This window comes from Anomalospiza imberbis, chromosome 29, assembly GCF_031753505.1.
Source record: "Anomalospiza imberbis isolate Cuckoo-Finch-1a 21T00152 chromosome 29, ASM3175350v1, whole genome shotgun sequence".
Classification (NCBI taxonomy): Eukaryota; Metazoa; Chordata; class Aves; order Passeriformes; family Viduidae; genus Anomalospiza; species Anomalospiza imberbis.
The window spans coordinates 687,819-714,180 of NC_089709.1; the positions used below are offsets into that span (position 1 = coordinate 687,819).

Consider the following 26,362-nt stretch of genomic DNA (forward strand, 5'->3'; position numbering starts at 1 on the left):
CACATTCTGCTCCCCTGGGCAGCGCCTGTCTTCTTTTGAGACCTGGTGAGGCTCATCCCTTCTTGGATGGGGGTCTGGATTTGGGAGGTCACATCTGGACCCTCAGACCACACTCTGCCATGGGAGAAGCTCTTGAGGGACCCGGGGGTGGGATTTACAGTGGTGCCGCCACGTGTGGTGGTGCCTTGTGGTTGGTTTTGTTCTTGGAGGTGAAAAATTGGAAAGCGAAGGTCAGAAGGAGGGTTTGGATGCAAATTGGATGCAATCTGACCAGCCTCGGGCAACCGCAGGAATTTCCTCCGGATCCAGGCCCTCAGGATAAACCCCACGGGAAATTAAACGTGATCAGAGGAGATGCTGACCACCAACCCATCTCTTTTCCAGGTTTTTCCCCACAGCCCCGACATGATCTACTCCTCCGGAAGAGAATCCTTCTTCAACCTCAACTCCACCTGGTACGATCCCTCGGGCTCCTGGCTGGACACGCGGCGCACGCCCTTCCGCTACGGCTACGCCACGTGCTGCTCCTCGGGCTGCCACGGCGAGGGCGTGGAGGGCATGAGGGGCCACAACTACCGCCACTATGGCTACCGGCAGCCCCGCTGTGCCGAGCGCTGCCACGGCTACTCCAGCTCCTCGGGCTCGTGCCACGGAGGGGGTGGCAGCTGCGTCAGGAGACCCACGTACAGTTACGGGGGCTTGGGGGGATGCCAGGGCTACGGGAGGTCCGTGTGCTCCGAGAGGTGCCACGGCTCCTCGGGCTCGTGCCACGGAGGGGGTGGCAGCTGCGTCAGGAGACCCACGTACAGCTACGGGGGCTCGGGGGGGTGCCAGGGCTATGGGAGGTCCGTGTGCTCTGAGAGGTGCCACGGGCCAGTGGCCCAGGGTGGGAAGCCGTGCTGTGGGACGCCTGTGCAGAGCATCCCAGTGCAGAGCTGTCCCCCACCGGTGCAGAGCATCCCTGTGCAGAGCTGTCCCCCACAAGTGCAGAGCTGTCCCTGTCCCCCCCCGGTGCAGAGCTGTCCCCCCCCAGTGCAGACCTGTCCCTGTCCCTGTCCCCCTCCGGTCCAGCAGGGCTGCGTGCCCGTGGCCAAGGGCATCCCCCGCCAGCAGCAGAAGCAGATCTGCAAAGTGCCAGCTCGGAAGATGAAATAAAGGACGTGAGGAGTGAGGGGAAGCAAAGGGAACTTGTCCCTGTGTCCCCTTGTCCTGCGTTGTCACCGATCTCTGCTCTGTCCCTCTGCTTGTAACGCGCTCTGAAGTTGTGACCCGCTGACGCTGTGGAATTTAAAATGCTCTTCATTTCACAGCAGACGTGGAGGCAATAAAAAAATGCTGGCTCAAACCCACCTCGCATCCGTGTTTTTATCTCCTCATCCGTCTGAGTGGCTCCTGGTCCTTCTGGTGGCCAAAGCTGGGCTTGCAGCGGCCTAGCCCGCCCTCAAAAGGAGGCTCCGGGTTGGTTCCACCTGGTGGCTCCTTGTTCCCACTCCAGGCAATTTCCTGCTTGGTAAAGTAACAGTTTTCATCACGGAGTGTTTATGCAAGGGGGTAATTCAATATTAGTAACGTTGTGTAAGAAAAATCCACATTTCATCAGAGAGGGGAAAAAGCAGAGGGGTCTGTTTGGGACCACGAGGCAATGGCTGCAGCTGGATTGGCACCAAAAATCTCCAAAAAAAGCCCTGAGCAAAAAAGGCAGGAAGAGGATTTGGGAATGGCTCTAACAGGGTGAAAGGCCCCAAATTCCTGGTAGGGTCTGGTAGGGTTGGGAGAGGAACCCCCCGGGAGGATTTCTGGGGCCAAGCTGGGATGTGGAGCTGTTGTGAGTCACGGCACCGCATGCTCGGAGCTCCTGGCTCCTCCCCAGCCCAGGTGAGGGCTTCCATCCCCTCCTGGCGTCAGGACACGGCACTATCAGCCGCTTCCCAGGGCCACAGGTGGGGATTTCTCCTGCAGGAAAAGGGAAAGAAGCCAAAGCAGGATCAGGACGGGGGTTTTGAGGGTTGAGATTGACACTGGCACCACCCCAAGCCTCCCTCGCCAACTTCTGCAAAGGCAATTCCTTCAAAACACCAACAAACTAGCCCAAAAAAAAGCCATTTCCTGCTCAGAATGGTCCCCGTGGATCCAGGGATGCCTCTCCAAGGAGCAGGAGCTTTGTAGGGTACACAGAGACTGGCTGCTCAGGTGCTTGTCTCCGTCCCTGAGACAAACAATGGAACATGTTTATCCCCATCCATGGAATCAGGGCTGTAATTAATCATGGATAATGAGCCTCACAAGGATTTCCATTCCCCTAGCGTTTGTGAAATCAGATTTCCTCATCTATCAGTTCCAGTGAATCAGCTCCAATGGGGACCAAGGAGTCTCCTGGACCCTGTGTTTTATTTTCATTCAATCCAGGCTATTTTTAATTTCACAGTGGCCTCTAGAGCCCTGCAGGAGATCAGGCCTGGGCAGAAAGACACTTTTGTCCCCAAAGCAGAGCGTTGAAGACACAGATCCCGATATCCTCACGCTCCTACCAGGACGTTTTCCGCATCCTACGGGGCTTTAAATTCCTTCTGTTTGGGTTGAAAGTCTTTAAGTAAAGAAACAAATGGCTTGAAAAATCCCAGTACTGCTTTTAGTGCTTCTTTGCTGACTTTATTCAGAATTTTTGGTGTTTCTTTGATGCTATGCCCTGTCCAATTATGTTTATTTTTACTACCCACCACCACGGCTTTTTGTTCCCTTTCCCTTTTATTTCTGGGTTTCCTTTACAACCCCACAATCCCACCTTCCCACCCTCTATCGGTCCTATCTCAGTTCAGGATTTGGGCACAAGGAACGGGTAAATGCCGCAATCAAAGGTGGCAAAAAACATCCCAAACTCTCCCAGCCCCACCCACGAGCCCAGGCATGGTGGACAATTAACATTTTTATGGAGTAACAAGAGGGATGACAGGATATCGATCTGCTCAGTTGGGGGGGGGGGGAATTCTTAATTAGCCAAGTGCTCTATTAATTAGCCAAGTGCTCGGGGGTGCTGAGCAATTGGGTCACTCCCATTTCCAGAGAAATCCAATTCACATTTAAAAGCCCTCGCTCCCCCGTTTCTCCTCAGCATGTCCTCAGCGTCTCCTCTCGAGCTCCTTCTGATCCGGGTGAGTCCAGATCCATCCGATTTTTGCTCTTCCTATGCTCTCCAGCTTCTCCCCAATCCTGAGCTCTTGGGCACCTCTCTTCCACATCCTATCTCCATCTCAGTCCTTCTGCCGAGCAGGAAAACGTAAAAATTCCTGGCTCTGGTGGCCGAGGGCTCTGCATGTCTTGCTCTGGAATCTATCCAGCTCTTCTCTTTTCACTTCTCTCTCATGTACAAGACCAAGGCTCGCCCAAAGAGGCCACCACGGGCAGATGTGAGGTGATAACGCTTCTCCCGCCCCAGAACTTGGCTTAGAACTGCGGAATGATGGAATGATGGAATCATGGAAAGGGTTGGGTTAGAAGGGACCTTAAAATCAGCTCACTGATTTTAGGGACACCCCCTTCCCCCTCCACTAGCACATCCCAGGGTGCTCCAAGTCCCATCCCACACAGCCCTGCAGTGTCCCTGCTCATTGCCCTCACTCACGGATGGGTTTCCCCAGCAGGTCTCCAACCATGTCCTACCCCCAGGACAAGGACAAGGACAGAGAACGGTCCTCCTACCACGTAGAATCCTGGTGCCTCTCAGGCATTAGCAGATCCAGTAGCCGCCCAACCAGTGGTGGATCCGGTGGCAGCCCAAGAGGTGGTGGATCCGGTGGCAGCCCAAGAGGTGGTGGATCCGGTGGCAGCCCAAGCCGTTGTGGATCCGGTGGTCGCCCAACCAGTGGCGGATCCGGTGGCCACAGGAGCGATGACAGATCCATTTACTACGGGAACATATCTGGCAGCCATGAGAGCAGTGGACCCGGATTCCATGGGACCAATACAGGATCCATCTCTGGAGGTATCAACTGCAACACCTACCTCGGATCCTCAAATGACAAGATGACAAGTGATCACCCCACCAGCTGGAGGTGATCCACAGGAATGCCCTGGATCCATGTTTGGAAAGCTTTGCATGTGCCCAGCAATTTCCAAGGACAACATGTCCTCCCCCTCCCCTGGTGTCTCCTGTAACCTGTCCTGAGCTTCTCTGTGGGTGCTGAAATAAAGGCTTTGCTCACACTGGCACAGTTGTGTCTGGATCAGTCTGTGACTACATTTGAGCTGCCATAATCCATCATTTCCGAGGGGTTTTGAGCCAAAAAAAAACTGGGATGTTCTCTAGAGCCAGGATGGGGTTTTAGGGCTGGGAGGTTCTCCAAAGCCAGAGAGGCAGCCCAGAATGGGGTTTTAGGGCTGGAATGTTCTCCAGAGCCAGAGAGGCAGCCCAGAATGGGGTTTTAGGGATTTTTTTACCCAGATCATTCCTGGCTCTATCTGGTGCCAGCTCCAGAGCAGGGATTAAAACCTATAGACAAAGAACCCTTTTTTTTTTTGCCGTTTGGCCCCAAAACGCTGCCCCCAGGGGAGGTACATCCACGTGCAGGTGGCAAACCCCCAGCCAGCCTCTCTAGAAATGCTGTGCCCAGCCCTGCCAGAGCTCTGGGTCGTGCCAGGGGAGTTGCTTCATCGTTACACAATGAGCTGCTAAATTTCTTCTCAGCTTGTAATTAAAACGAATTGGGTAATTTATTGCTCTGGTATTGCCATTCATGAAATGGATGTTATCGTGATAAGATTGTTCTCGAGTGCGTCAGGGGGATCAGAAATTTCTGGCATTGCTGAAAAGGGTGCAGGCAGCAGCTCACTCCCTGGTTTTGGAGCAGGGATGGCTTGGGAGGGCTCCTTGTCCCAGTCTGGGGTTTGCCTTGAGCCCCCCATTCAAAACACACATTTCCAAGGCACATTAAGGTGGCCAACCACAAAATGTAGAGGTGCCCATTGTTAACAAACTCAGAGCAATTAAAACACGAGGAAATGAACACAGCCAAAAATTCCTTCGAGTGTTTTTTTTTTTCCCAGAGGTCATTTACCACATTTCTGCTGAGGCCAGAACAAAACCCAGTTGAGGAGCAGCGACCAAACCCAGGCACAGTTTGTCCTGACACTGTTCTAGATCACGGCAGAAGTTTAGCAACACAAAAGAAGCTTCAGGCTGCTCACCTGGTTGCCTCACCCGCCCTGTCCTCCCACCTTTCCCAAAATCCTCTGTTTTGGGTAGCAGCAAATGTGGATGGGTTTTGGATAGCAGGAACCACTCAGTCTCCATCTCCCTGTGGTCGCCATAAAATCAGCGTGGACAAAGACAAATCAAAGGTAGGAGAGCTCGGGAGGAAGGGAAATATTTCCACCCAGTGTTTTCCAAGCCTTTTCACACCAAAAAAACCACAGCAGCTCCCAGATGGGAAAATCCAGATTTCAGCCTTTTTTTTGCTTCCTGTTTAATGATTGCAATGTCTTCCATAAGCAGTGACAGAAAAGAGCCAAACAAGCTCCATGGTCCTAAAGAATTCCCAGCCCACGCAGCAGAAAGGTACAGGGAGTATCCCAAATTATTGCCTCTCATGAGCTCTCCTGTCGGAACAGCACCGGGATTTGCTGGCCAATTAGGAGCTAATTGGGGATCAGGGGAATGCAAAAAGGGTGTTCCTGCAGCTCTGGAGAAAGTCCCGGGGGTCTGCCAGTTGCCCACAGCTGTGTGTGGCCGAGGGCTCCTGTGGGATCCCTCCTCCTCCTCTTCCTCCTCCTCCTCCTCTGCTCACCTGGAATAAAACCATGGCATGGCTGTTCTGGAATTGTTCCCGGGCTGAGACCCAACCACATAATTAAGCACCTTGCTAATCCTGGATCGTTACCCAGGGCAGGGCTTATTCCTTCCAAAAATAAGAATTCCAGCTGCTTGTGGTCCTCGCGGCAACGGCAGGAAATGTTGGAGTTTCCTCATCGTCCCACCGTGTTTTGATCAGTCCTAAGAGGAACGAGCCAACGGTGATTCCAGGCAAATCCCAAAATCCTTGAGGCTGGAAAAGCCCCCCAAGGCCATCAAGTCCAAGCTGTGCCCAATCCCCACCTGGTCCCCCAGCCCAGAGGGTCAAGGCCAGGCCTTCCTTGGACACCTCCAGGGATGGCGACTCCAAACCCATTCCAAGGCCTAGCTGCCCTTTCCAGGAAAAAATTCCTCCCAATTCCAACCTGAGCCTCCTGTCAGGGAGTTGTGCAGAGCCAGAAATTTCCCCTGAGCCCCCTTTTCTCCAGGCTGGGCCCCTCCAGCTCCCTCAGGAGCTCTCCAGCCCCTTCCCCAGCTCCGTTCCCTTATCTGGACCCACTCCAGCCCCTCTTGCCATGCGAGCCCAAAGCTGGACACAGCGCTGGACATTCCCCCACCAGTGCCCAGCAGAGAGGGAATTCCTGCTAAAGCAGAGTTTTCTCCTTTCCCAAAGCTGTTTTTGGTACTTCCAGGCCCATCTCAGTTTTTAGAGGAGTTGTAGGCCCAGAGAACCTCAGGACATTCTGGAGGGAAGTTGTGGTTTGGGGATGAGACACCATCTCCCCCTGAACCCAAAGCACTCCCGGGGTGTGATCAACACCAAACCCGAGCTGAGGAAACCGAGGCCACCCACACGGCTCCCCCAGCCCAGCCCCGTGCAGGCAGAGCCGGCAATTAAAGTTCTGTGGGCAGGAAAGGCGACCTAGAAGGAGAGGCAATCCCAGTTGGGATCAGGTGAGTCACCCCAGGAGCCCGAGGAATGGGGAGGCAAAAAAATAAAAAAAAAGCCACCGGCGAATTAAATGAACGGGCAGAGCTGTGGGACAGGGAGGGGCTTCTCCAGGTGGGGTGTGCAGAGAGGGTATAAAAGTGCTCCTGTCCCCAAAAGCCTCATTCCCTCTCATCTTTCCTCATCTCTTCCTGCACAAGCAGCTCAGGTAAGAGCTGGGGTCTCCAGAACCTTCAGGTGGGGAGGGTGAGTTTGGATCCCCACACCTGGAACGGGGCTGGGATTTGTTCTGGGGTGGGTGAGGAGGGAGCCCAGGGGTTCACAGGGAGCAGAGGTGGGGACGTGGAGGGAGGGTTTGGGGTCTTGGGTCTGGATTTGGAAAGCCAAGCATGGCCTGGGTGTCCCCAACGCCTTGGGTGGGACAATGCCAGGGGGGAAAAGGATCCAGTGCAAGCTTTAAAGAGAAATGTAGGATCTGGCTGAGACTGGGAAAAGGATTCCTCTTGCTTGGAAGGGCAGGAGCAGGAAGGAAAAGCCCCTGCCAGCTGCTGTGTCCCCACAGGTCACCCAGCACAGCACCATGTGCTCCCGCCAGGACAAGGACCAGTGCCACCGGCAGCAGCGCCAGAGCAGCGGCGGCTGCCACAGCTCAGGGGGTGGTGGCTGCCACAGCTCCGGGGGCAGCTCCGGGGGCTGTCACAGCTCTGGTGGCAGCTCCGGCGGCTGCCACAGCTCGGGGGGTGGCGGCTGTCACAGCTCCGGTGGTGGTGGCTGTCACAGCTCAGGAGGTGGCGGCTGTCACAGCTCAGGAGGTGGCGGCTGCCATGGGAAGCCGCAGATGCAGGGTCAGCAGCAGCAGCAGCAGGTGCTGCAGATGCCCCAGCAGAAGATGAAGTGACAGCCTGGCCTTCACCTCGTCCCAGCTCCAGCAGCAAAGGCCACGCCGGGACCGGCTCCCTCCCACCTCCCCAGGGCTCCCAAAGCCTCCTCTGGAGCCTGGCAAGGGCCAGGCTGGTGCTGCCTGGGCTGTGCCCAATAAAGAGTCACATTCCATGAATCCCTCTGGTGTTGGTTTTTCCTTATGCTCTGGAGCCAGGGATGCAGCCCGGGATGGGGTTTTAGGGCTGGGAGGTTCTCCAGACAAAGGGATGCAGCCCAGGATGGGGTTTTAGGGCTGGGAGGTTCTCCAGAGCCAGGATGGGGTTTTAGGGCTGGGAGGTTCTCCAGACAAAGGGATGCAGCCCAGGATGGGGTTTTAGGGCTGGGATGTTCTCCAGAGCCAGGATGGGATTTTAGGGCTGGGATCTCATGGAGAAGAAAAAACCACTTTCTCCTCTTTTTTACCCAGATCATTCCTAGCTTTATCTGGTGCCAGCTCCAGAGCAGAGATTAAGCTCTGGGAGCAGAACGGGCTATAATTAAACCTTGGGCTTAATTTCACCAAGCAAAGCCCAAGCAGAGGAACCTTTGGAGAAGCAGGCACCCACGGGTTTTCCCACTGCAGGCAGGTGAGGCTGGCAATTAGCAGCTGCTGCGGCACAGGAAACAGATAAAAACGGAGCGATATCCATCGCGGTGAGTCAGGGAGCTGTAAACACAGCTCGGGAATTGGGGTTGGGGTGACAGGTCAATGACACCGAGCTGTCTCATTTCCCGGAAAAAGGAGGGACAGCCCCTACAGAGCTGCTCCCACCCCTGTGTAGGGATGTGCCCTCTGTTGATGGGGTAAAAAAGTTCCCCTTTGTCTCCTTGAAAAGGAAAAAAGCTCAGAAGTTCCTCTCCTCAATTTGGTTAAAAGACACCTCACAGGACTTTGGAGACTTCACCTCAAACCTAAGGACACCCAACTGGACAGAAGCCAAGAAGTCCCGCCTGAGCAATTCACTAGAAAAAGAAGAGAACAAAAGAAGTAAATTGCTTTTGTGAAGTGTTTTAGCAGAAGCAAGAACCTCTTGCCCTGGCTCGGTTTTTCTCTGTAAAGAGCTTTTTTATTTTGCCTTTTATTAAGACTTTTTTGTTTCCAACACTGTCACAGGAGCCATCCTGCTATTTTTATGCCGCCTGAGGTAGCTGAGCTATCAAGGGTATAATACTTGTCTCTGAGAGCTTAGAAGACCTGGCTTAAAGAGACAAAGTTTTACCTTACCCCTTGTGAAAAACGCCAACCACTTGGTTTTTAAAATTTTAAAAGTTTAATAATAATGAAATGGTTGTAAAAATAGTAATACAATTAGAGTAATAAAAATTTAGAGTTAGGACAATTACAAGACAATAAAAAGCAAAGAATTACAGACGTCCGGATATTTTTAGGCACTGAGCTGCCAAAACCATGCCTCGTGAACAAAGGAATGACCCTTAAACTCAACAGCCTGTTGCATATTCATATAGCTCATCCATGATGCATAAATTCCTTGCAAATTAAGAACTTTTCTGTTTTTGTCAACTTCTTCCCCTTAATCCTGGTGGTTCCGTAAAGACGGAGAGAAGGTGGAAGAATGTTTGTCTTTAAGGAGGCAGTAACTCTTTATGTGCCCTTTTGCTGTTATCTCAGTGCGAAGAATTTCTTGATTATCTCATCTCTTTCTTCAGCTAGTTAAAAAGTATCTTACACAGCATAGTTTCTATTTTAATATTGTGTTATAACCTAGAAATATATTTTACACACTACTGAGGAAAATTAATACAGCATAACTCTCTAACATTACACATATAATATTAATCGTAATACTTGCGAAAAGCCAATCATAAAATATGCGTTTTTCACACCCTGGATCCTCATTCCCTGCTCTCGCTTTGCCCTCACGCTCGGGTAACTCTGGCAGCACAGGTGGATTTTCCTCCTTTGGGGAATCACTTCCCAGAGGAGGATGCGGAGCTGGGACGGAGTCGGGGTCGGGTTTGGAATGCAGGGAGGGAGGTCAGGAAGGATTCCTCCCTTGTGGACACAGGGAATGACTCCAGATGCTGGGAAAGAGCTCTGGGATCCTGCACAGCAGCGCTGAGGGACAAGGGGAGGGCTTTAAAACGGGACGAGGACCCAGGGACAATTGGGACAATGGTGGCACTGGGACCATGGGGGTGGTGGCACTCCAGCAGCCCCTGCCAGCTGCTGTGTCCCCCACAGGTCACCCAGTCTCGGGGTCTGGGTGTCGGGATAACCCCAAGATTGTAAAAGTCCTCGTTTCCCAGCCCGTGCAGCCAAAGGAGGAGTCTGGGTGTGCAGGATCAGCTTCCCAAGGTTGTTTATTTTCCCTTATCTATAATATTCTCTCTCTGACCTGCTGAGCTCTGTCCAGCAGGTCGCCCATGGCATTCTGTCCCCAGTCTCGGGCAGCGTTTACATTTTATGCTCAGAACTCTGTGTATTATATTTACAATAGCGTGCCAATACCTGTCATTTATGTTGGACAGTTTATCTCTACCTTAAACCAACAGAAAAGTGTCACCATCACACCAAGACACGGAGGACAAGAAGAAGGAGAACAAGGTCAGGACACGCCCAAATCCCTCCGTCTTGTACCCCCTGAACCCCATTCTAAAAACCCCAAAATACTACTTTTTCACCCTGTGTTAACTCAACTACCACACTACTCAAACCCTTGTGGCTTGTAATTCCTCACACAAAGTTGGCAGCCTCTCCCACGGGCTAAAATCGAAGCCACAGGTGTTTTTGACTTCATGCCAAGGTCTCCGAGCCCCGTGCCAGGGTCTGGAGACAGCCAGGGCAGACAGAGGGATGGCCTGGACTCGACAGCCCAGCACCCTCCCACCTCCCCGGGGCTCCCAAAGCCTCCCCGGCACCCTCCGGAGCCTGGCCCAATAAAGAGTCACATTCCCTAAATCCCTCTGGCGTTGGTGTTTCCCTAAACTCAGAGTCACGGGATGGGAGAGGTTGGGAAAGACCTCTGAGATCGCTGATTCCAAACTTCTCACCCGTGTTTTCCGTGCCACTGGGAGGATCCAGATGGATTTAATGCAGGGTTTGTGCCAGAGCTGCGCTCCCCCTGAACCCTCGTAAAGTTCTGGTGGCTGTGGATCATCCCTGGGGGATCCTAATCTTGCAGAAATCCCAAAAACCTCTCCCCAGAGTGTCTTCTGCTGGACTCCACAGTCCCCAGACCCCCAAGGCTTCCCAAGCCTCTCCCGACTCCACGGAGCTTCACCAGAACAGCTTTGAGCACCCTCCTGCCTCGGGAGGCTCCTAAAATCTCCAGGCAGGCACCAGGCTGGACAGTTTTTATTGGGTTTTTGTGGTGTTACAATCGTTTATGTGGGAAGGGGAAAAATAAGCCGGAAAAAAACGCCTTTGGGATATTTACAGTGCAGAAAGATCTCCGTGAAAACCACAATGAGCCCCTTCAGCCAGAGCTGGAGGATTGGCTGCAGCTGAGGTGCATTTTTGGTGTGTCCATCCCCCCAAAAACCCGTGGGAATTTTGCTGTTGACTCCAAATGAGCTGGAGATGAGCTCTCAACAACAAACCTTTAATTGTCCCCCAGGAATTGCCACTCTGGGCTCATTATTGCTGTATGGGCTGACTCAAATAATTACCCTGCTCATCCCAGCCCTATTAACCAGGGATTTTTTCACTTTCTCCCCATTAATAACTGGGGTGAAGGGGTTGAGATTTCAGCAGGGTTGAGATTTTTGCTTTTTATGAGGAAAAAAAAGAGAAAATCTGCCCCAAACCACCCTCCCCCCAAGCCTTCAAAGCTGCATTTTTAAAGCACCCCAAGGAGACAGCGCTGGAGCTTCGGGACCGAAGGAGACCTGGGGATATTTTTGCCTCATGGAGGTAAATTGGTGGAGCTGGGCATGGTCCTCACTTGTCCCAGGATGTGCCTGGCCTGGAAGGAGGAGCAGGGAAAGCCTGGAAGGAGATCCCAGCATCGGAGCAATCCAGGGATCCTACAGAAAGGGAGGAAAACCCACGGGGGGTTGACCCACGGCCACCCCAAAACCTGGCAGGACTCAAATCCCTCCCTCCAGCCCGCTCTGCTTGGCACTGATTGGTGCCTAATTACTGCCCAAGTTTAATTAGAGCTGATTAAATACCCAGCAGAGCTCAGCTCCTGCTCCATCCCACCCTCCCCGCTGGACTGGGCTCACCGGGATGACCCTCGTCACCTCGGGGTGACACCAGGGACGGCTCTGTCCCCACCCCAGGAGCGGTCCCACGGGTGACAGCTCCCTGCTGTCCCTTACCTGCCCTCTCCACGTGCCAGGAGCAGCAGAGAGCCCTCAGTAGACGCAGGGCTTGGCGGGAGCCCTCTCCTTGTTCATGGGCTCCGTGTCGGGCTCCGAGGGCCGGGGGATGGCTCTGTACTTGTTGCTTGGGGACCTCTGAGGGGACACGACCCCGTCAGCCCCTCCCGAGGGCCGGCACCCCTCAGCCCGAGCAGCGGCCAGTGCAGGAGGATGCCCAAACCCGCTGCCAGGGCTGCAGAGCCTGGGGCACAGCTGGAGCTGCCCCTTCCACGCCCTCGACCTCCCGTTCCCTGCGGGAAAAGGGGAGGGGGCACGGGAGCTCCGCGGGAAAAATCCCAGGATTGGAGAGACCCCAGCCCAGCCCGGGGTGTGGGGTGGCTGCTGCAGACCCCTCAGCCCCCCGGCCAGCCCGAAATACCCCAGAGGGCAGAGGGGGCTGTGGTGACAGCGGAAACGACCTCCCCCGGTGCCTGCAGCGTCCCCAGGGCAGGACGCTCTCACATCCCAAATTCTGGGTTCCCAAATTCCCGAATTTTGGGAGTTCCCAGCTGTGGGTGTCCATCGTACCCCCCCTGACCCCATTCCCCGTGTCCTGTCCCTGCAGTTCCTGAGGGAAAGTCCCTCTCCAGCTTCCCTGGAGCCCCTCAGGTCCTGGAGGGGCTCTGCGGTCTCCACAAGCTCAACATTCCCAACATTCCCAGCCTGGATCCATCGCAGTCCCTTTATCAAATTCCAGACTAACTCCAACAATTCCATGTCCCTTTCCCACCCTCTTTTCCCCCTCCTGCCCCTGCTCTTACCTTGACAGGAACGAATTCCTGTTGGATCAGCTTCTTGAACTCGCTCCTGCTGAAGGGCTCCGATTTCCTGCCCTTCCTGGGGCTGCCCTGGGAACTCTGCATCATGTCACTGATGGCTTTGATGAGCCTGGACATGGCTCCGGTCCTGGAGAGGAGCAGAACCTGAGGCCACAGCCACTGTCAGGGTGGAAGGAAAATCCCTTCCAATAATCCCAAACATCCCTTCCAAAAATCCCAATTACCCCTTCCAAAAATCCCAAATAACCCTTCCAAAAATCCCAAATACCCCTTCCAAAAATCCCAAACATCGTGCCTCAGCCTTCCTGTGTTCAATTTCACCAGAGGTAAAAAGAAACTTTTTCTTTCCCGGCTTCTCTGAGGACTTTCCCCTTGATTCCCTCCATTTCTCCACTTTCCCTGGTTCAATTAAAGGGAAGCTGCTCCCTGTAAGCACCCAGGCACTTGTGGGGTGAATGAATCAGCTCCTGCAGGTGCAGAAAGTGCGTCCAGCCTCCCGCCTGGGAGCTGATCCCGTCCTGCTGCCGCCAGAGCTGAGCCCTGCCGGGTAAAACCAGTTCCAAGGGAACACAAAAGCTCATTTCAAAGCCGAAAAGAAGCGGCGGAGACTCACCTGCATCCGCCGGGGCCGGGGTGGGAGTGGTGGGAGCAGCTCGGAGCAGCTCCGGGAGGGCTCGGGAGTGGGAGGAGGAGAGGATTCCTTCCGGTCAGTCCTGTTCTCTGGCTGCCTCTTCCCAGGGGAGCCTCCCTCATTATCCTGCTGCTCCGAGGATGTTTACAGCACACCTGGAGAGGTGTATGTAGGTCAGGGACAAAGGGCTCTGCACCTCCTTGGGTGCCCAGAAAAGCCGGCCAGAGGTTCCCTTCCTATGTAAAATTCTGCATTTCACATCCCCTAAATGTTTTTGTTTGTTTTTTTTTTTTTTCCCTCTACAACCCAAGGGGTTTGTGAGTTCACGGGCAAAGTTTAGAAAATGTCACAGACCAGAACTGCTGCAGGAAAAGGGGGGGGTTAATCTTATTTTTAGGCTGTCCCAAATGTCACTGGGCGCAGACCAGAGACATCTTGGCCCAGCTCAGGCAAGGGCAGCAGAGCTGGGGCGGCTGTGGTGAGACAGGAGCAGGAGCCCTGAGCTCGCAGGGCAGTGGTGGCGGTGGGGACACCCAGGGACACCCGGGATCGCCATGTGATCCTGCCCTGATGGATCTGGGGTCAGGCTCTGATCCTGCCTCAGTGGATCTGGGGTCAGGATGTGATCCTGCCCTGATGGAGCCAGGACTAGAACCAGGCTCTGATCCTGCCCCGATAGAGCCGTGCCCAGGACCAGGCTCTGATCCTGCCCAGATGGAGCCGTGCTCAGGACCAGGCTCTGATCCTGCCCTGATGGAGCCGTGCCCAGGACCAGGCTCTGATCCTGCCCCAAAAGAGCCAGGACCAGGCTCTGATCCTGCCCCGCTGGAGCTGTGCCCAGGACCAGGCTCTGATCCTGCCCCGATGGAGCCAGGACCAGGACCACGCTCTGATCCTGCCCCGATGGAGCTGTGCCCAGGACCAGGCTCTGATCCTGCCCTGATGGAGCCATGCCCAGACTCTGATCCTGCCCCAAAAGAGCCAGGACCATGCTCTGATCCTGCCCTGATGGAGCTGTGCCCAGGACCAGGCTCTGATCCTGCCCCGATGGAGCCAGGACCAGGACCACGCTCTGATCCTGCCCTGATGGAGCTGTGCCCAGGACCAGGCTCTGATCCTGCCCCGATGGAGCCAGGACCAGGACCAGGCTCTGATCCTGCCCCGATGGAGCTGTGCCCAGGACCAGGCTCCGATCCTGCCCCGCTGGAGCTGTGCCCAGGCTCTGACCCATCCCCAGGACTCGGGAAGGGCTCGGGGGCTGAGGCCGCTCCCAGCCCAGCTCCTTCGTCCCCCGGAGAAGCCGCGGGGCTCTGCGGAGCCCTCCCCCTGCCCAGGGCGTGCCGCTTGCAGCAGCTCCGGCACCGGCCGAGATCTCCAGATAGGGGCAGATCTCGCTCGGCATCTCGCCGTGGCTGGGACAGGAGGGGCTGGCAGGGCCACCCACGTTCCCCGGTGCCACCGCCAGCGGTGGCTTGGAAATAGGATCAGGCCACGGGCTCGAGCCCAATTTTCCTTCCCCAGCAGGGTGAGGCAAGAGGAAGCAAGTCCCTGCAGGCCCCTGGCTGCTTTTTGGGGAAGCTGCATCAGCCCTGGCTGCTCTCCCTCTTTGGGGTCCCCCAGAGCTTTTTGGGGAGCCCCAGGGAGGGGGATTCCCTTCGGGGCTGGGTTTGGGACAGTCACAGGCAGCAGCACCTTTGACCCCACAGACTTTTGGGGCACAGCCTTGGCAGATTGCTGAGCACTGACCCCGCAGAGACAGGCAGCCCTTGGGTTGTGTTTGTGGGTGACTCTGGGAACAACCTTGGGGTCGGTACCTGGGCTTTGGGAAGGGGTCAGGGGCGTGAGGAGCTGCCGGGGCCACTCCAAGGACACTTAGGGGAGGAGAGGGGAATTTGGGATATTTGAAAATGGGTGGGTGGCCTCACACCGACAGCTCGGCCCAAAGTTCCGACACATAAATCCAAATAATCCGATTTATTTCAGCGCTGGAGGAGGAGCGGGGAGGGCAGGACGAGGGGTCGGGGTGGTCGCAGCGTCCTTGGCGAGCTCCGGCAGGACCTGGTGGCCTCTCCAAGTGTCGCATCCTGGAGATGTCACATCCCACCAGGTGGCAGCAGGAGCCCGGAATCTTTTAGGGCTGGAAAACATCTCCAGGATCGGGGAGCTGAGCTCGGGATGAGAAGATCCCTGAGGGTTTGAGGATTTGGGGATTTGTGGGAGAGGTTTTACAGCGACTTCTGCGAGGCAGAGAGAAGTTCGATCAGAGGATCCGTGTTCAACCCTGAAAGGATTTTCTACCAAGGTCGTTGACAGAGAAACTGAGACAGAAAGTATAAGAGAAAATAAGAGAAAATAAGAGAAAATAAGGGAAAATAAGAGAAAATAAGAGGAAATAAGAGGAAATAAGAGAAAATAAAATAAGAGAAACCTGCAGCTGCCTGTTCCAATGAGCACTTTGTTTGTCTTTCCTGACCAATGACTAAAGTGTAAATTCATGAGCTTTGTAAGAATGTATAAAAAACATGCATGCTAGAATAAAAATGGGATTTGAAGCCTCCTGAAAATTGAATGCTGCTCTGTGTTGTCTCCACCACACCAGGCTGGCTCCTGCTCCATCCTGGGGCTGCTTCAGGGAGACAGCAGGGCTGGACCCCCCCCAGAGCCCCCCAAAAATCCCGACCTACTGCAAATCCCTGTCCCCAAGGCTGGCGTGTCCTTCCTGGCAGTGCTGCTGGCACCCCCACGGGATGTGGGGGCTTCTCCTGCTCCAGAGACCCCAAAGCTGCGGGGTGGTTTTACACCTCAGCCAAAAAAAAACTTTACTAGAAATTTTGCATTAAATTTACATAAATTTACATAAATTTACATAAATCTGTGTGCATTGATTATTATAATAACAATGTCGTTATTGTAATAACAGTATTACAATAACAATTGGGTCGGGGTTAGGTTTAGGGTTTGGGTTTGAGTTAGGGTTAGGTTTGGGGTTAGGGTTAGGGTTAGGGTCAGGTTTGGGATTAGGGTTAGGTTTAGTGTTAGGTTTGGGGTTAGGTTTATGGTCAGGGTCAGTTTTAGGGTTCGGGTTAGATTTATGGTTGGGGTTAGGTTTGGGTCTAGGGTTAGGGTTTGGGTTAGATTTAGGATTAGTTTTATGGTTAGGTTTAGGGTTAGGTTTGTGGTTACGTTTAGGGTTTGGGTTAGACTTCGGGTTAGTTTTGTGTTTAGGTTTAGGGTTAGGTTGGTGCTTATGTTTATGGTCAGGGTCAGTTTTAGTGTTAGGGTTAGGTTTAGGGTTAGGGTTAGATTTAGGGTTATGGGTAGGTTTTGGTTTAGGGTTAATTTTGGGGTTAGTGTTTGGTTCAGGTTTGTGGTTAGGGTTAGTTTCAGTTTTAGTGTTAACCCGGGCCTATTTTGAAGCACAAAACTCGGGGATCTTATTTCTGCAGCAGATTTGCCCTTGTTAGGATGAATTTGGCCTTTTGGGTGTCAAAACGTCCTCCAGAGGAAGCTGAAGCAACCTGGGGGTGAAGCAAACCTGTGGAGGTCTTGTGTTAATTGTGTCTTGCTTCAGCTCTGCTGCTTTGGGGAAGCTTCTGGAAGGTGCCTTCCCGGAGCTGGGCGGTTTCAGGGCTTTGAGTCACCCTTGGGAAATCAGCTCTGGTGCTTTTCCTGCCCCAAATGTGGTTTGGGAATCTGGAGCCTGGGAAGCCCCATCGATGTTCCCAGCCGGCTTTTCCCTCTGGAAAGCAGCTGATTTGTAACAAATGAACCTTTTTGGTGCAAATTTGGGGTGTTCTGAGTGAAGGATTTGGGTTGTTTCCTGTCCTTGTCCACAAAGAGCTCAGCTGCCCAAATCTTAACTTGTCCACCACCATCTGTGGAGCAAAAATGCCCTAAAAAGGGTTTTCCTGCAGAAAATTGTGCTCATCCCTCCCCATCCTTCCTCCCAGCTCCTGCTCAACACCACAGCTCAGGTTTAGGACACCTGTGCAGAGTTTCCATGCCAAAATACGGGGGTTGTTTTCCAGTTGGAAATGCAAAAATCTGTAAAATCCTGGTGCAATCCCAACCTCTGGAGCACCCACCCCACCCCTGGGAACCTGCAGCCTGTCCTGAAGGTGGAGTTAGGAGAGAAAAGCCCAGGAAAACCCACGGAGAGCTTCAGAAATCTTTATTTGGCAGCAAAACCACGGCGCTGGGAGGAAGAGGAGGAGGAAAGGGAGGAAGGAGGGAGGGCTTTAAGGCTGGATTCAGCTCCGGAACCTTCTCCAAGCTCCAGGAGTCCTCAGAGGGAAGGGAAGGAGCTCAGTGGTGGTGCTGGTGCTGGTGGTGGTGCTGGTGGTCCTCCACCTCGTGCAGGTGCTCGTGGGTGGCGCAGGTGACACGGGTGACCAGCAGCATCATCTCCCCAAAGCTGATCTGGGCGTCCTTGTTGACGTCCAGGTCCTTCATGATCTGGTCGATGGTGGCCTTGTTCTTCACGTGCTGCGAAGGAGGAGGGGGTGAGGTGAGGGCAAAATCCCCTCATTTCCCCCCCGCCCCCCCCCCCCCCCGGGTGGAAAAAACTTTCCCTTGGCTTTAGGAAGGTGAGTTCCAAACGAAAATGGGATTTGGGGAGATGTGGCAAGCACATTTCTCTCTCTCTCTCTCAGGATTTTTCATAGAGGAGCACAGAGAGAAAGAGAGAGAAAACAATTTCTATTTCTGCTCCTTGTTTTTCCCGTGTGGAATGTGCTTGGAGAATTGTTCATCTGGGGTGATTGCTTGCTTGGATCCTGGTGAGGATGGTTTGAGCCTGATGGCCAATCCAACCCACCTGTGGCTGGACTCTCGAGAGAGGGTCACGAGTTGTGAGTGGGTTAGATTTGGCAGTTAGAAACGTAGGTTTGTAGTTTTAGTATCTCCATTAAATAGTATAACAATGTATTATAGCATAGTTATAATAAAGAAATCATTCAGCCTTCTGAGCTGGAGTCACACATCATCATTTCTTCCCACCGGGTTCGCCTGCATTTTACAATAGGGAGAGTTTTTGGTGTGGCTTCCAGGGGGAAAAGGAGATTTTGGGCAACACGCTGCTGGTTTCTGCAGAGAAGGGGATGAGGGGAGGAGGGCTGTGAGGGTTCCTTCATGGAGGACATTTGGGACAGGGTGGTTGGGCAGGAAAGCAGAGCAGGAACCCAAACCCTGGGGACATCCAGGCACTGGGATCCAGCCCCTCACCTTCAGGTAATTGGCCAGCTGCTTATCAATCAGCATCTTGAGCTCCTTCTTGGTCAGGGTGTCCTTGTCCCCCTCCCGCCGCGAGTACTGGTGGAAGACATCGATGATGATGTCCATGGCCTTCTCCATCTCCGACAGCGGCTCCTGGCTCTGCTGGGCCTGCAGGAGAAATGGTCACACCAAAGATCCAGGAAAATCTGGGATCACCAAGTTGGGTCCAGCCCTTCTTTTTTTTGCGGGGGGGAATGTTCCTTTTTGGAGCTGTTGGGGTTTTCTCCAAGGAGGCTGAAGGACCTCGCAGCCTCCCTGAAGCAACAGATGAGAGCTCAGAGCTGATTTGTCTCCACAATGGGCTTTGTCTAAGCCTGGCTCTGCTGATAAACCAACCAGAGCAGCTGATAACACCCCAAAAACCCTCAGTGGGGACACAGAGCAGGTGAGAACACCCCAAAAACCCTCAGTGGGGACACAGAGCAGGTGAGAACACCCCAAAAACCCTCAGTAGGGACACAGAGCACAAGATCTGATGTCCAGGAGCCTCTTTGGTGGTTGGGAACCTCTTGCAGGAGGAAACCTCTCTCCTCACGGGCGGTGGAGATGGTTCTGCTCCGCCAGGACGCAGGGTTGGGACCAAGAGAAGCTCCCTGAGGATCCTCACACCTCGGACGACCTGGAAAAGAGCACGGACACCCTAAATGCCCCCCGCACTTGCCTTGCTCATCTTGTCACCACAGCGAGGTCCCCTGGGGCAGGCGCGGGGCCAGGTGCCACCCCGAGGTCTCTTATAGCCAGGCCTTGGCCCGTTGTGAAACGTCCCCGTCCCGTTCCAGGCTGGCCCCACACCGCCCCTGGCATTGCTCAAGGCTCTGGGAAGTTCCCCAAAAGGGGCTCTGTGGCTTTTCCCGCAAGCTCGGGGTGTCACGGGCTCAGGTGGCCACGGGGATGGCCCTGTCCCCTCACCTGCTGGGATTCTGCACCAGCTGTGGGCAAAAAAAAAAAAACTTTCCTTTGGGATTTTTCCACATTTCCCTCCTTTCCGTGGCTGTTTTCCGATGCCAGGGGGTGAAGGGCACCCGCAGCGCCGTTCCTGCCCTGCTCGTCCCCAAAATGTCCCCACCCCTGGTGCATCCCAGGATCCTGAGCTTGGCATAAAACCTCCAAAATCGGCGAGCCCAAAGCGGAACGCCGGGTGCCACCCGCTCCTGGCCGTGTGACACCGGGGCACAGGTGGCACCGGGACCGTCCCCTGCCTGCAGCAACCATGAAAGATGATCCGGGCGTGTTCCCGGCCTGGCAGAGATCCAGGAGCTCCGTTCCATCCGTGCCAAGGGTGGCTTGTCCCCACCCCAGGTGTGCCCTGATGTCGCTATTGGACACGAAATGAGTACACACGAGCTTGGGAAGCTCAAAAGAGAAAAAGAGCAAGTTCTATTCAAACATTTGGTATTTATAGAATTCCAAAAGTAACCGTGGATTGGAGGATGGAATTGCCACCTCTCCAACCACACCGGTCCAAAAATCAATCAAACATTTCTCTCCACCCACAGAGAAATAGGTAAACTATTCTATTTATACATGAAACTGTGTGGGAACTCAGACTCTCAAATATGTAAACATTATCAGAAGGCTAAAGAAGTTTTAGAAGAACTTTAAAACGTTCAAAAGAACTATAAAAGAAAACTTAATGCTTTTAAAAATCATAGCAACACCCTGAGCTGCAGAGGCCAGGCGTGGCTGAAAGGTGCATTCAGATTTCATTTTCCAGGGCTCTCTCCTGGCTTTGTGGCTTTTTTGTGTTGCTGTTTCTCGGCGTGGCAGAGGCCCTGGCAGCTCTGAGCTGCCAAGTTTGGGAGCAAAACGAGATTTTCCAGCGTTCCCTCATTCAAATGAGCGGCCTGCTGACTCAGCACACTCGTCTGGGCTTTGTTTTACCTTCCCAGCTCGGGTTGGTCTCGGGCACAAAGTGGAGGCCAAAACAAGGCCTGGGGCGAGTTCAGGAGCTCCAGAGGAGCTGGCGTGTGTCACAGGCACATTCTTCTTTCTTTCAGGATTTTTTCATAGAGGAGCACAGAGGAAAGAAAGAGAAAACAATTTCTATTTCTGCTCCTTGTTTTTCCCGTGTGGAGTGTGTTTGGAGAATTGTTCATCTGGGGTGATTGCTTGGTTGGATCCTGGTGAGGATTGTTTGAGCCTGATGGCCAGTCCAACCCACCTGTGGCTGGACTCTCGAGAGAGGGTCACGAGCTGTGAGGGAGTTAGATATGGTAGTTAGAAAAGTAGGTTTGTAGTTTTAGTATCTCCATTAAATAGTAAAACAATGTATTATAGCATAGTTATAATAAAGAAATCATTCAGCCTTCTGGAGTCACGCGTCATAATTTCTTCCCCCTATTTACAATAGGCATGGGGAAACTCCAGCAAGGAGGAAGAATTTCAGCAGGAATTTCCTCCCGGAAAGGGCGACCAGGCCATGGAGGTTTGGAGTCTCCATCCCTGGAGGTGTCCAAGGAAGGGCTGGACTGTTGCTATTGGACACGAAATGGGAACACAGAAGCTTGGTAACTCCAAAAGAGAAAAAGACACAGTTCTATTCAAACATCTGGTATTTATAGAATTCCAAAAGTGACTGTGGATTGGAGGATGGAATTACCACCTCTCCAACCACACTGGTCCAAAGATCAATCAATCATTTCTATTTACAGAAAAATATGTAAACTATTCTATTTCTATATGAAATCGTGTGGGAACTCTGACTCTTAAATATGTAAACATTACCAGAAGGCTAAAGAAGTTTTGTAAGAATTGTAAAACTTTCAAAAAAACTATAAAAGAAAACTTAACGCTTTTAAAAATCAGGGTGACACTGGGTGACCAGATCATGGGTTGGACTCGATCTTGGAGACCTTTCCCAAGTGAGAAGAGCCCGGGATGCTGGGATTCCACCCCCAGCCCCCAGCCCTGGCTGCTGGGGCGCTCTGCTTTCACAACGGGTGGGTTCTGCTGCAGAACAGGACATCCTGGGGACCTCGGGGACGTTTCACAACGTCCGGGGCGTCCGGGATTGGTGCAATTTCAGGAAACCTCCTTGGGTGGCTTTGAGCACCCTGGAGGTGCCAGGGGGACAAGGGTGGGGTTCCAAGGTGGGACGGTGGCCTGAGCCAGGGGTGACTCCCAGGTGTGGGTGGTCAGTGCAGGCACCGAGGTGCCCAGGTGTCAGAACCCAGGACATCCCTCTGGCTGCCCTGGCTGTCTCCAGACCCTGGCAGGGGGCTCGGAGACCTTGGCACGAAGTCAAAAACACCCGTGGCTTCGATTCTAACCCGTGGAAAAAGCTGCCAACTCTGTATGAGGAATTACAAGCCACAGGGGTTTGAGTAGTGTGGTAGTTGAATTAACACAGGGTGGAAAAAGTAGAATTTTGGGGCTTTTTATAATGGGGTTCAAGTGGCGGTGCTAAGGGTCACAGGGACCCCTTTGGTGGCTCTTGTAGGGCAACCTCCCTGTCCAGCTGTCCCCAAGGCCCAGGCTCGGCCAGGGATCCATGGAGCAGAGCAGCAGCAGTTCAGGATCTCCTGGGAGGTGCCCGCAGGGACACCCCGAGGTTGGAGTTGCAAAATTCTTTCAAAACTCACTTTTAGGGGCAGGACAGTGGCTGGAGTGGGTGGAGCAGCTGTTTTGTCCCCCTGGGGTCCATATCCTAGCACGCCAATACCCCAACTTCCCAAATCGCCATCAAGTAGAGCATTCCCAGTGCCTGAGATCCAGGATTTGGGATGTTTGGGTTATTGCAGTGTTGGGATATGGAAGCGTCTAGACTCTGGACTCTCCCAGAAAGGCAGAAAATCATCACGAACCTCTCCTGAAATTGCAACATCCCAAACCAGAGGATTTCGGGCACTGGGAACATTTTGCTTCATGAGGATCTTTTCCAACAAAACCATCCTTCCTCAACAAAACCACGGTTGTAGATGACCCCACCCACCCCCAGCTGTCCCTCCTCCCACACCCGGGATGGACGAGGAGACAGGAAAGGCTCCAAGAACTTCAAGCAATGCTTTATTGTGCCATTATCCCAAATTGGAGGGTCACCCCTTCCAAACTGGGATCCCAAATTGGAGTGTCACCCATCCCAAATTGGAGGGTCACCCATCCCAAACTGGGATCCCAAATTGGAGGGTCTGTTCCAGGCAGGCAGGGAGCAGCCAGAGCCCAATTCCCAAAGCTTCCCTCTCCCATTTTCCACGCCAGGCTCAGTCCTTGTCCGGCCCGCAGCGGTCGGAGCCGTGGCTGATGCGATGGGCGTCGTCGGCCAGCTTGCTGAGCACGATGGTGAACTCCTCGAAGCTCAGCTCCTTGTCCTTGTTCAGGTCGGTCTCCTGGAAGAGCTTGTCCAAGTAGCCAGCCTGGTTCCTGTTCTGAATTTGGGGACACGAGGGGGGGGTCACATCCCCGGCTCCACCCCCGGAGCTGGGTGGATCCACCCTGTTTGGAAGCTGCAGGATGTCCCAACCCTACCTGGCCCTTAGCCCCAGATTAAACCCCAGAGGTTTAATTTAATTTAATTAAACCCCAGAGGTTTAATTTGGGTGGCTTTGATCACCCTGGGGGTGCCAGGGGGACGAGGGGGGTGGGGCAGGGGGTTCCAAGGTGGGACGGGGGCCTGATTTTGTCCCAAAGGATTTATCCCAAGGATTTTGTCCCCAAACCCTGCAGCTGGGGACACAGCGGCTTTTAGGAGAAATCAATTGGACCAGGCCAATTTTGGGAGACACCAACCATGAACTTGCACCCCTTTTCAACTCATTGCGAGGAGACTACAACATCAGATCTCCCAGAACCCTCACAGCTGGGAGAAAGTTGCTGAGGCCCTCCAACAAAGACAAGCACATCGATGCCACAGCTGTTTCTTCTTGCCATGTTAGGAGAAAAAATGCAATTTTATGGTCTCATATTTCAACAGGACACCTCAAAGAGGGATCGTCTGCTGATAATCAAATGGATTTCCTAATCCTACAGATCTCCAAAACCAATTTTTACATTAGAAACGACAGCTCGGATCATAATCAGAGCCAGAGCGAGATTGCTGACAAAGACTCCACAACAATTTATCTGCCATCAAAAAGAGAATCTTTGGATTTGGGCCTTGCAAAAATCAGAAGAATCACAAATTGCATCGCCGGGCTGTTCAGGTGTGTGTTTGATTCAATTTCCAGCACCGCACACGGCAGGAGGAAAAGCTGGGGTGACCCCAAATTGGGTGTGATGGAAACCCCTCCCCAGTGCCCCCCATGCCCCAGGAGCCCCATCCCCGTGGGATTGTCCCTCGGGCACTCACACAGGTCGCCAGGAAGGACGGCACGTTCTCCGTCAGCAGCGTCCTGAACTCGCTGAGGCTCAGGAGGTCGATATGGCCCTGGCGGATGCTGTACTGGTGGAACACGTCCACCACGGTCTTCAGGGCCTTCTCCAGGGTGCAGTTCCCCGGGAACTGCTGGGTCCCAGCATGGCTGTGGGTGCTGGTGGACATGGCTGAGCTCCGGAGGGACCTGCAGGGGCCGGGGACAAACCTAGAAGCTGTGAGAGGAGCTGAAAATCGGCTGGGGGACAAGGATGCAATTTGGGATGGATGTCATACCAATTTGGGATGGGTGACACTCCAGTTTGGGATTGGTGACAGTCCAATTTGGGATCACAGTTTGGGATGGATGCCCCTCCAATTTGGGATGGGTGACCCTCCAGTTTGGGATGGGTGACACTCCAGTTTGGGATCCCAGTTTGGGATGGGTGAGACTCCAATTTGAGATCCCAGTTCGGGATGGGTGACACTCCAATTTGGGATCCCTGAGCTGCACCTGAGCCCGGGGCCACCTGCAGCTCCTTGGCGTGGGGCAGAAAATGAGGGGATTTCGGGATATTGCTGGATTATGGCTCCGGTTTGGCTTTGCCAAGGAAGCAGCTTGTTCCAACACACCTGGGGACCTTTTTCAGGTGAGGGGAGCAGGGTCAGGCCAGCGGGGCACCGCCAGCGAGGGCGTTTAGGGCAGAGGGCACAGAATTAGTGGTGCCTCCACCAAAGATGGCACCAAAATCCCATTAATTTGTCCTCATTTTCCAACCCAAACCACCTCCTGCTCTACCCCGAGGAGAACCCATCGCCCTGGGCTGGTGGATCCCAAACTGCTTCTCCCTCATCCTTTTCCCTGCAAGGACCATCCTTGTCCTACTCACCCTGGTCTCCGAGGAGGGTTTGCAGGGGATGGATCCGTCGGTGTGACCCAGGAGCCTGGAGCAGCCCTTTTATACCTGCCTGAGGTCCTCTTTCATCAGAGCTGGTGACACACCTGCCACAAGCATCAGCTTGAGTTCACATTTCCCGCACCTGGAAATTGCCAGGTGGGAACCCCGAGCCCCTCCCGGCCTCATTCCTCCGCTCCAGTTCCTGGTTGCACCCACCAGGCTTTGGAAATGTTGTCCTTGGCCCCTCCATCACCTCTGACAGGGCTCAGGGAGGGGAAAAACATCAGCTTTGTCACACCTCGATGTCGAGGGCAAGGCCATCCGGGCAGAAGTTGCCAAGACTTGGGGAGTTTTGCAACACGGCGAAAAATTTGCACATTTTCCTTCTGCTGTAGGAGCAAATATTGGGCTGTTCCACATGGAAACAGAGATAACTTTGTCCCCTGGGTGAGTTTTTAATGTGATTTCTGTTTTCTACAACGCCAACTGGCTGGACACTGCCCAAGACAAAGCAGCATCTGTATTTTATATCTTGTTTTCCAGAATATTTTCCATTGTTTTCTACTTGTAGCAGACCTCTGCTCTCGCTCCAGAGATTTTCTGGAGGAAACTGGGCAAAAAACCAGGAGAAAACCCAAGGCCAGGGTCTTTTCTGGCTAGTGCAGGAAATGCCACATGTTGCCATATGCCAAATGTCACCTCTGTGTCACCCCTGTCAGGGACAAGGAGCAGACAATGAGGAGATTTAAAATGAGAAAACGAGGAAATTTAAAATCAGACAATAAGAAGATTTAAAATCAGACAATGGGTAGGAGGAGGAGGGAAGGACCAGCCGAACTGGAGGTGCCCGTTCCTGTTTGAGGATGCTCCTGTGTCCCCGGGGCATTGCACAGATTTATTCCGGTATCCCTGACTCACTTTATTGCTCCTTTTGTTTCCCGGCCCTGCTCCTTGCAGAGTGTCACCCATCCCAAATAAGGATCCCAAATTGGAGTGTCACCCATCCCAAAGTGAAGGGTCACCCACCCCAAACTGGGATCCCAAACTGGAGTGACACACATCCCAAACTGCATCCTCATCCCCCAGCTGGCAGGGAAAGCGTCTGATGCTCTTGTGCAGTTCCCAATTTTCCCAGTTTTTCCCTAAAACCTGTGGAGGATCAGCTGGCAATGCCCAGCCCTGCAAGGGCAGCAATACCCGAGTGACACCGGGGTGGCAGTGGGTGACATTTCCCTCCAGGGACGAGGGTGGCTCCCCAAATTCAGAGCTGTCCTTTCTCACTGAGTAACCACCCAAACCCCCCTGGTTTCACCCAGGACAGGCTCCAGGTTCGGGCTGATGTGGGAGCCTCCTGAGCCCGGGGGTTTCCCCCTCAGTGTCCCCTCACTGACAGGTCCAGGAGCTCTTCTCCCCTCCTGTTTCAGCCCCCAGGAGCCCACGGTGGCTTTTGGGTGTGTGGTGACCCGGGGGATGTGTCCCAAACCATGAAATGTTTGACTTGTTCTGCAGAG

The 26,362-nt window shown here is 53.6% G+C and overlaps 4 protein-coding genes across 4 annotated transcripts; 2 read left to right on the forward strand and 2 right to left on the reverse strand.

The window, feature by feature from the left end:
* The first annotated feature begins 405 nt into the window (after positions 1-405).
* On the forward strand, positions 406-1,326 carry LOC137463526 (uncharacterized). The gene has a single exon (XM_068174766.1). It carries the CDS (start codon positions 406-408, stop codon positions 1,153-1,155), a length of 750 nt encoding a protein of 249 aa, XP_068030867.1. The 3' UTR covers positions 1,156-1,326.
* A 5,937-nt stretch (positions 1,327-7,263) lies between these two features.
* On the forward strand, positions 7,264-7,716 carry LOC137463554 (keratin-associated protein 5-4-like). The gene has a single exon (XM_068174792.1). The coding sequence runs from the start codon at positions 7,315-7,317 to the stop codon at positions 7,630-7,632; it is 318 nt and encodes a 105-aa protein (XP_068030893.1). The 5' UTR covers positions 7,264-7,314; the 3' UTR covers positions 7,633-7,716.
* Positions 7,717-17,547: 9,831 nt separating this feature from the next.
* On the reverse strand, positions 17,548-19,385 carry LOC137463779 (protein MRP-126-like). Its single transcript, XM_068175178.1, has 3 exons — positions 19,327-19,385; positions 18,615-18,773; positions 17,548-17,876 (listed from the first exon to the last, which is right to left on the reverse strand). The coding sequence occupies exons 1-3, from the start codon at positions 19,333-19,335 to the stop codon at positions 17,697-17,699; spliced, it is 348 nt and encodes a 115-aa protein (XP_068031279.1). The 5' UTR covers positions 19,336-19,385; the 3' UTR covers positions 17,548-17,696.
* A 3,408-nt stretch (positions 19,386-22,793) lies between these two features.
* Positions 22,794-24,977, reverse strand: LOC137463797 (protein S100-A12-like). Its single transcript, XM_068175196.1, has 3 exons — positions 24,843-24,977; positions 23,950-24,160; positions 22,794-23,029 (listed from the first exon to the last, which is right to left on the reverse strand). The coding sequence occupies exons 2-3, from the start codon at positions 24,139-24,141 to the stop codon at positions 22,865-22,867; spliced, it is 357 nt and encodes a 118-aa protein (XP_068031297.1). The 5' UTR covers positions 24,142-24,160; positions 24,843-24,977; the 3' UTR covers positions 22,794-22,864.
* Positions 24,978-26,362: the final 1,385 nt, after the last annotated feature.

Coding starts and splice junctions, on each gene's coding strand:
- LOC137463526 (XM_068174766.1), top strand. CDS start 406: ATGATCTACTCCTCCGGAAGAGAATCCTTCTTCAACCTCAACTCCACC.
- LOC137463779 (XM_068175178.1), bottom strand. Junction 17,877..18,614: donor AGCTGGCCAATTACCTGAAG/GTGAGGGGCTGG, acceptor CCTCCTTCGCAG/CACGTGAAGAACAAGGCCAC.
- LOC137463797 (XM_068175196.1), bottom strand. CDS start 24,141: ATGTCCACCAGCACCCACAGCCATGCTGGGACCCAGCAGTTCCCGGGG. Junction 23,030..23,949: donor CGTCCTTCCTGGCGACCTGT/GTGAGTGCCCGA, acceptor CCCCAAATTCAG/AACAGGAACCAGGCTGGCTA.
- LOC137463554 (XM_068174792.1), top strand. CDS start 7,315: ATGTGCTCCCGCCAGGACAAGGACCAGTGCCACCGGCAGCAGCGCCAG.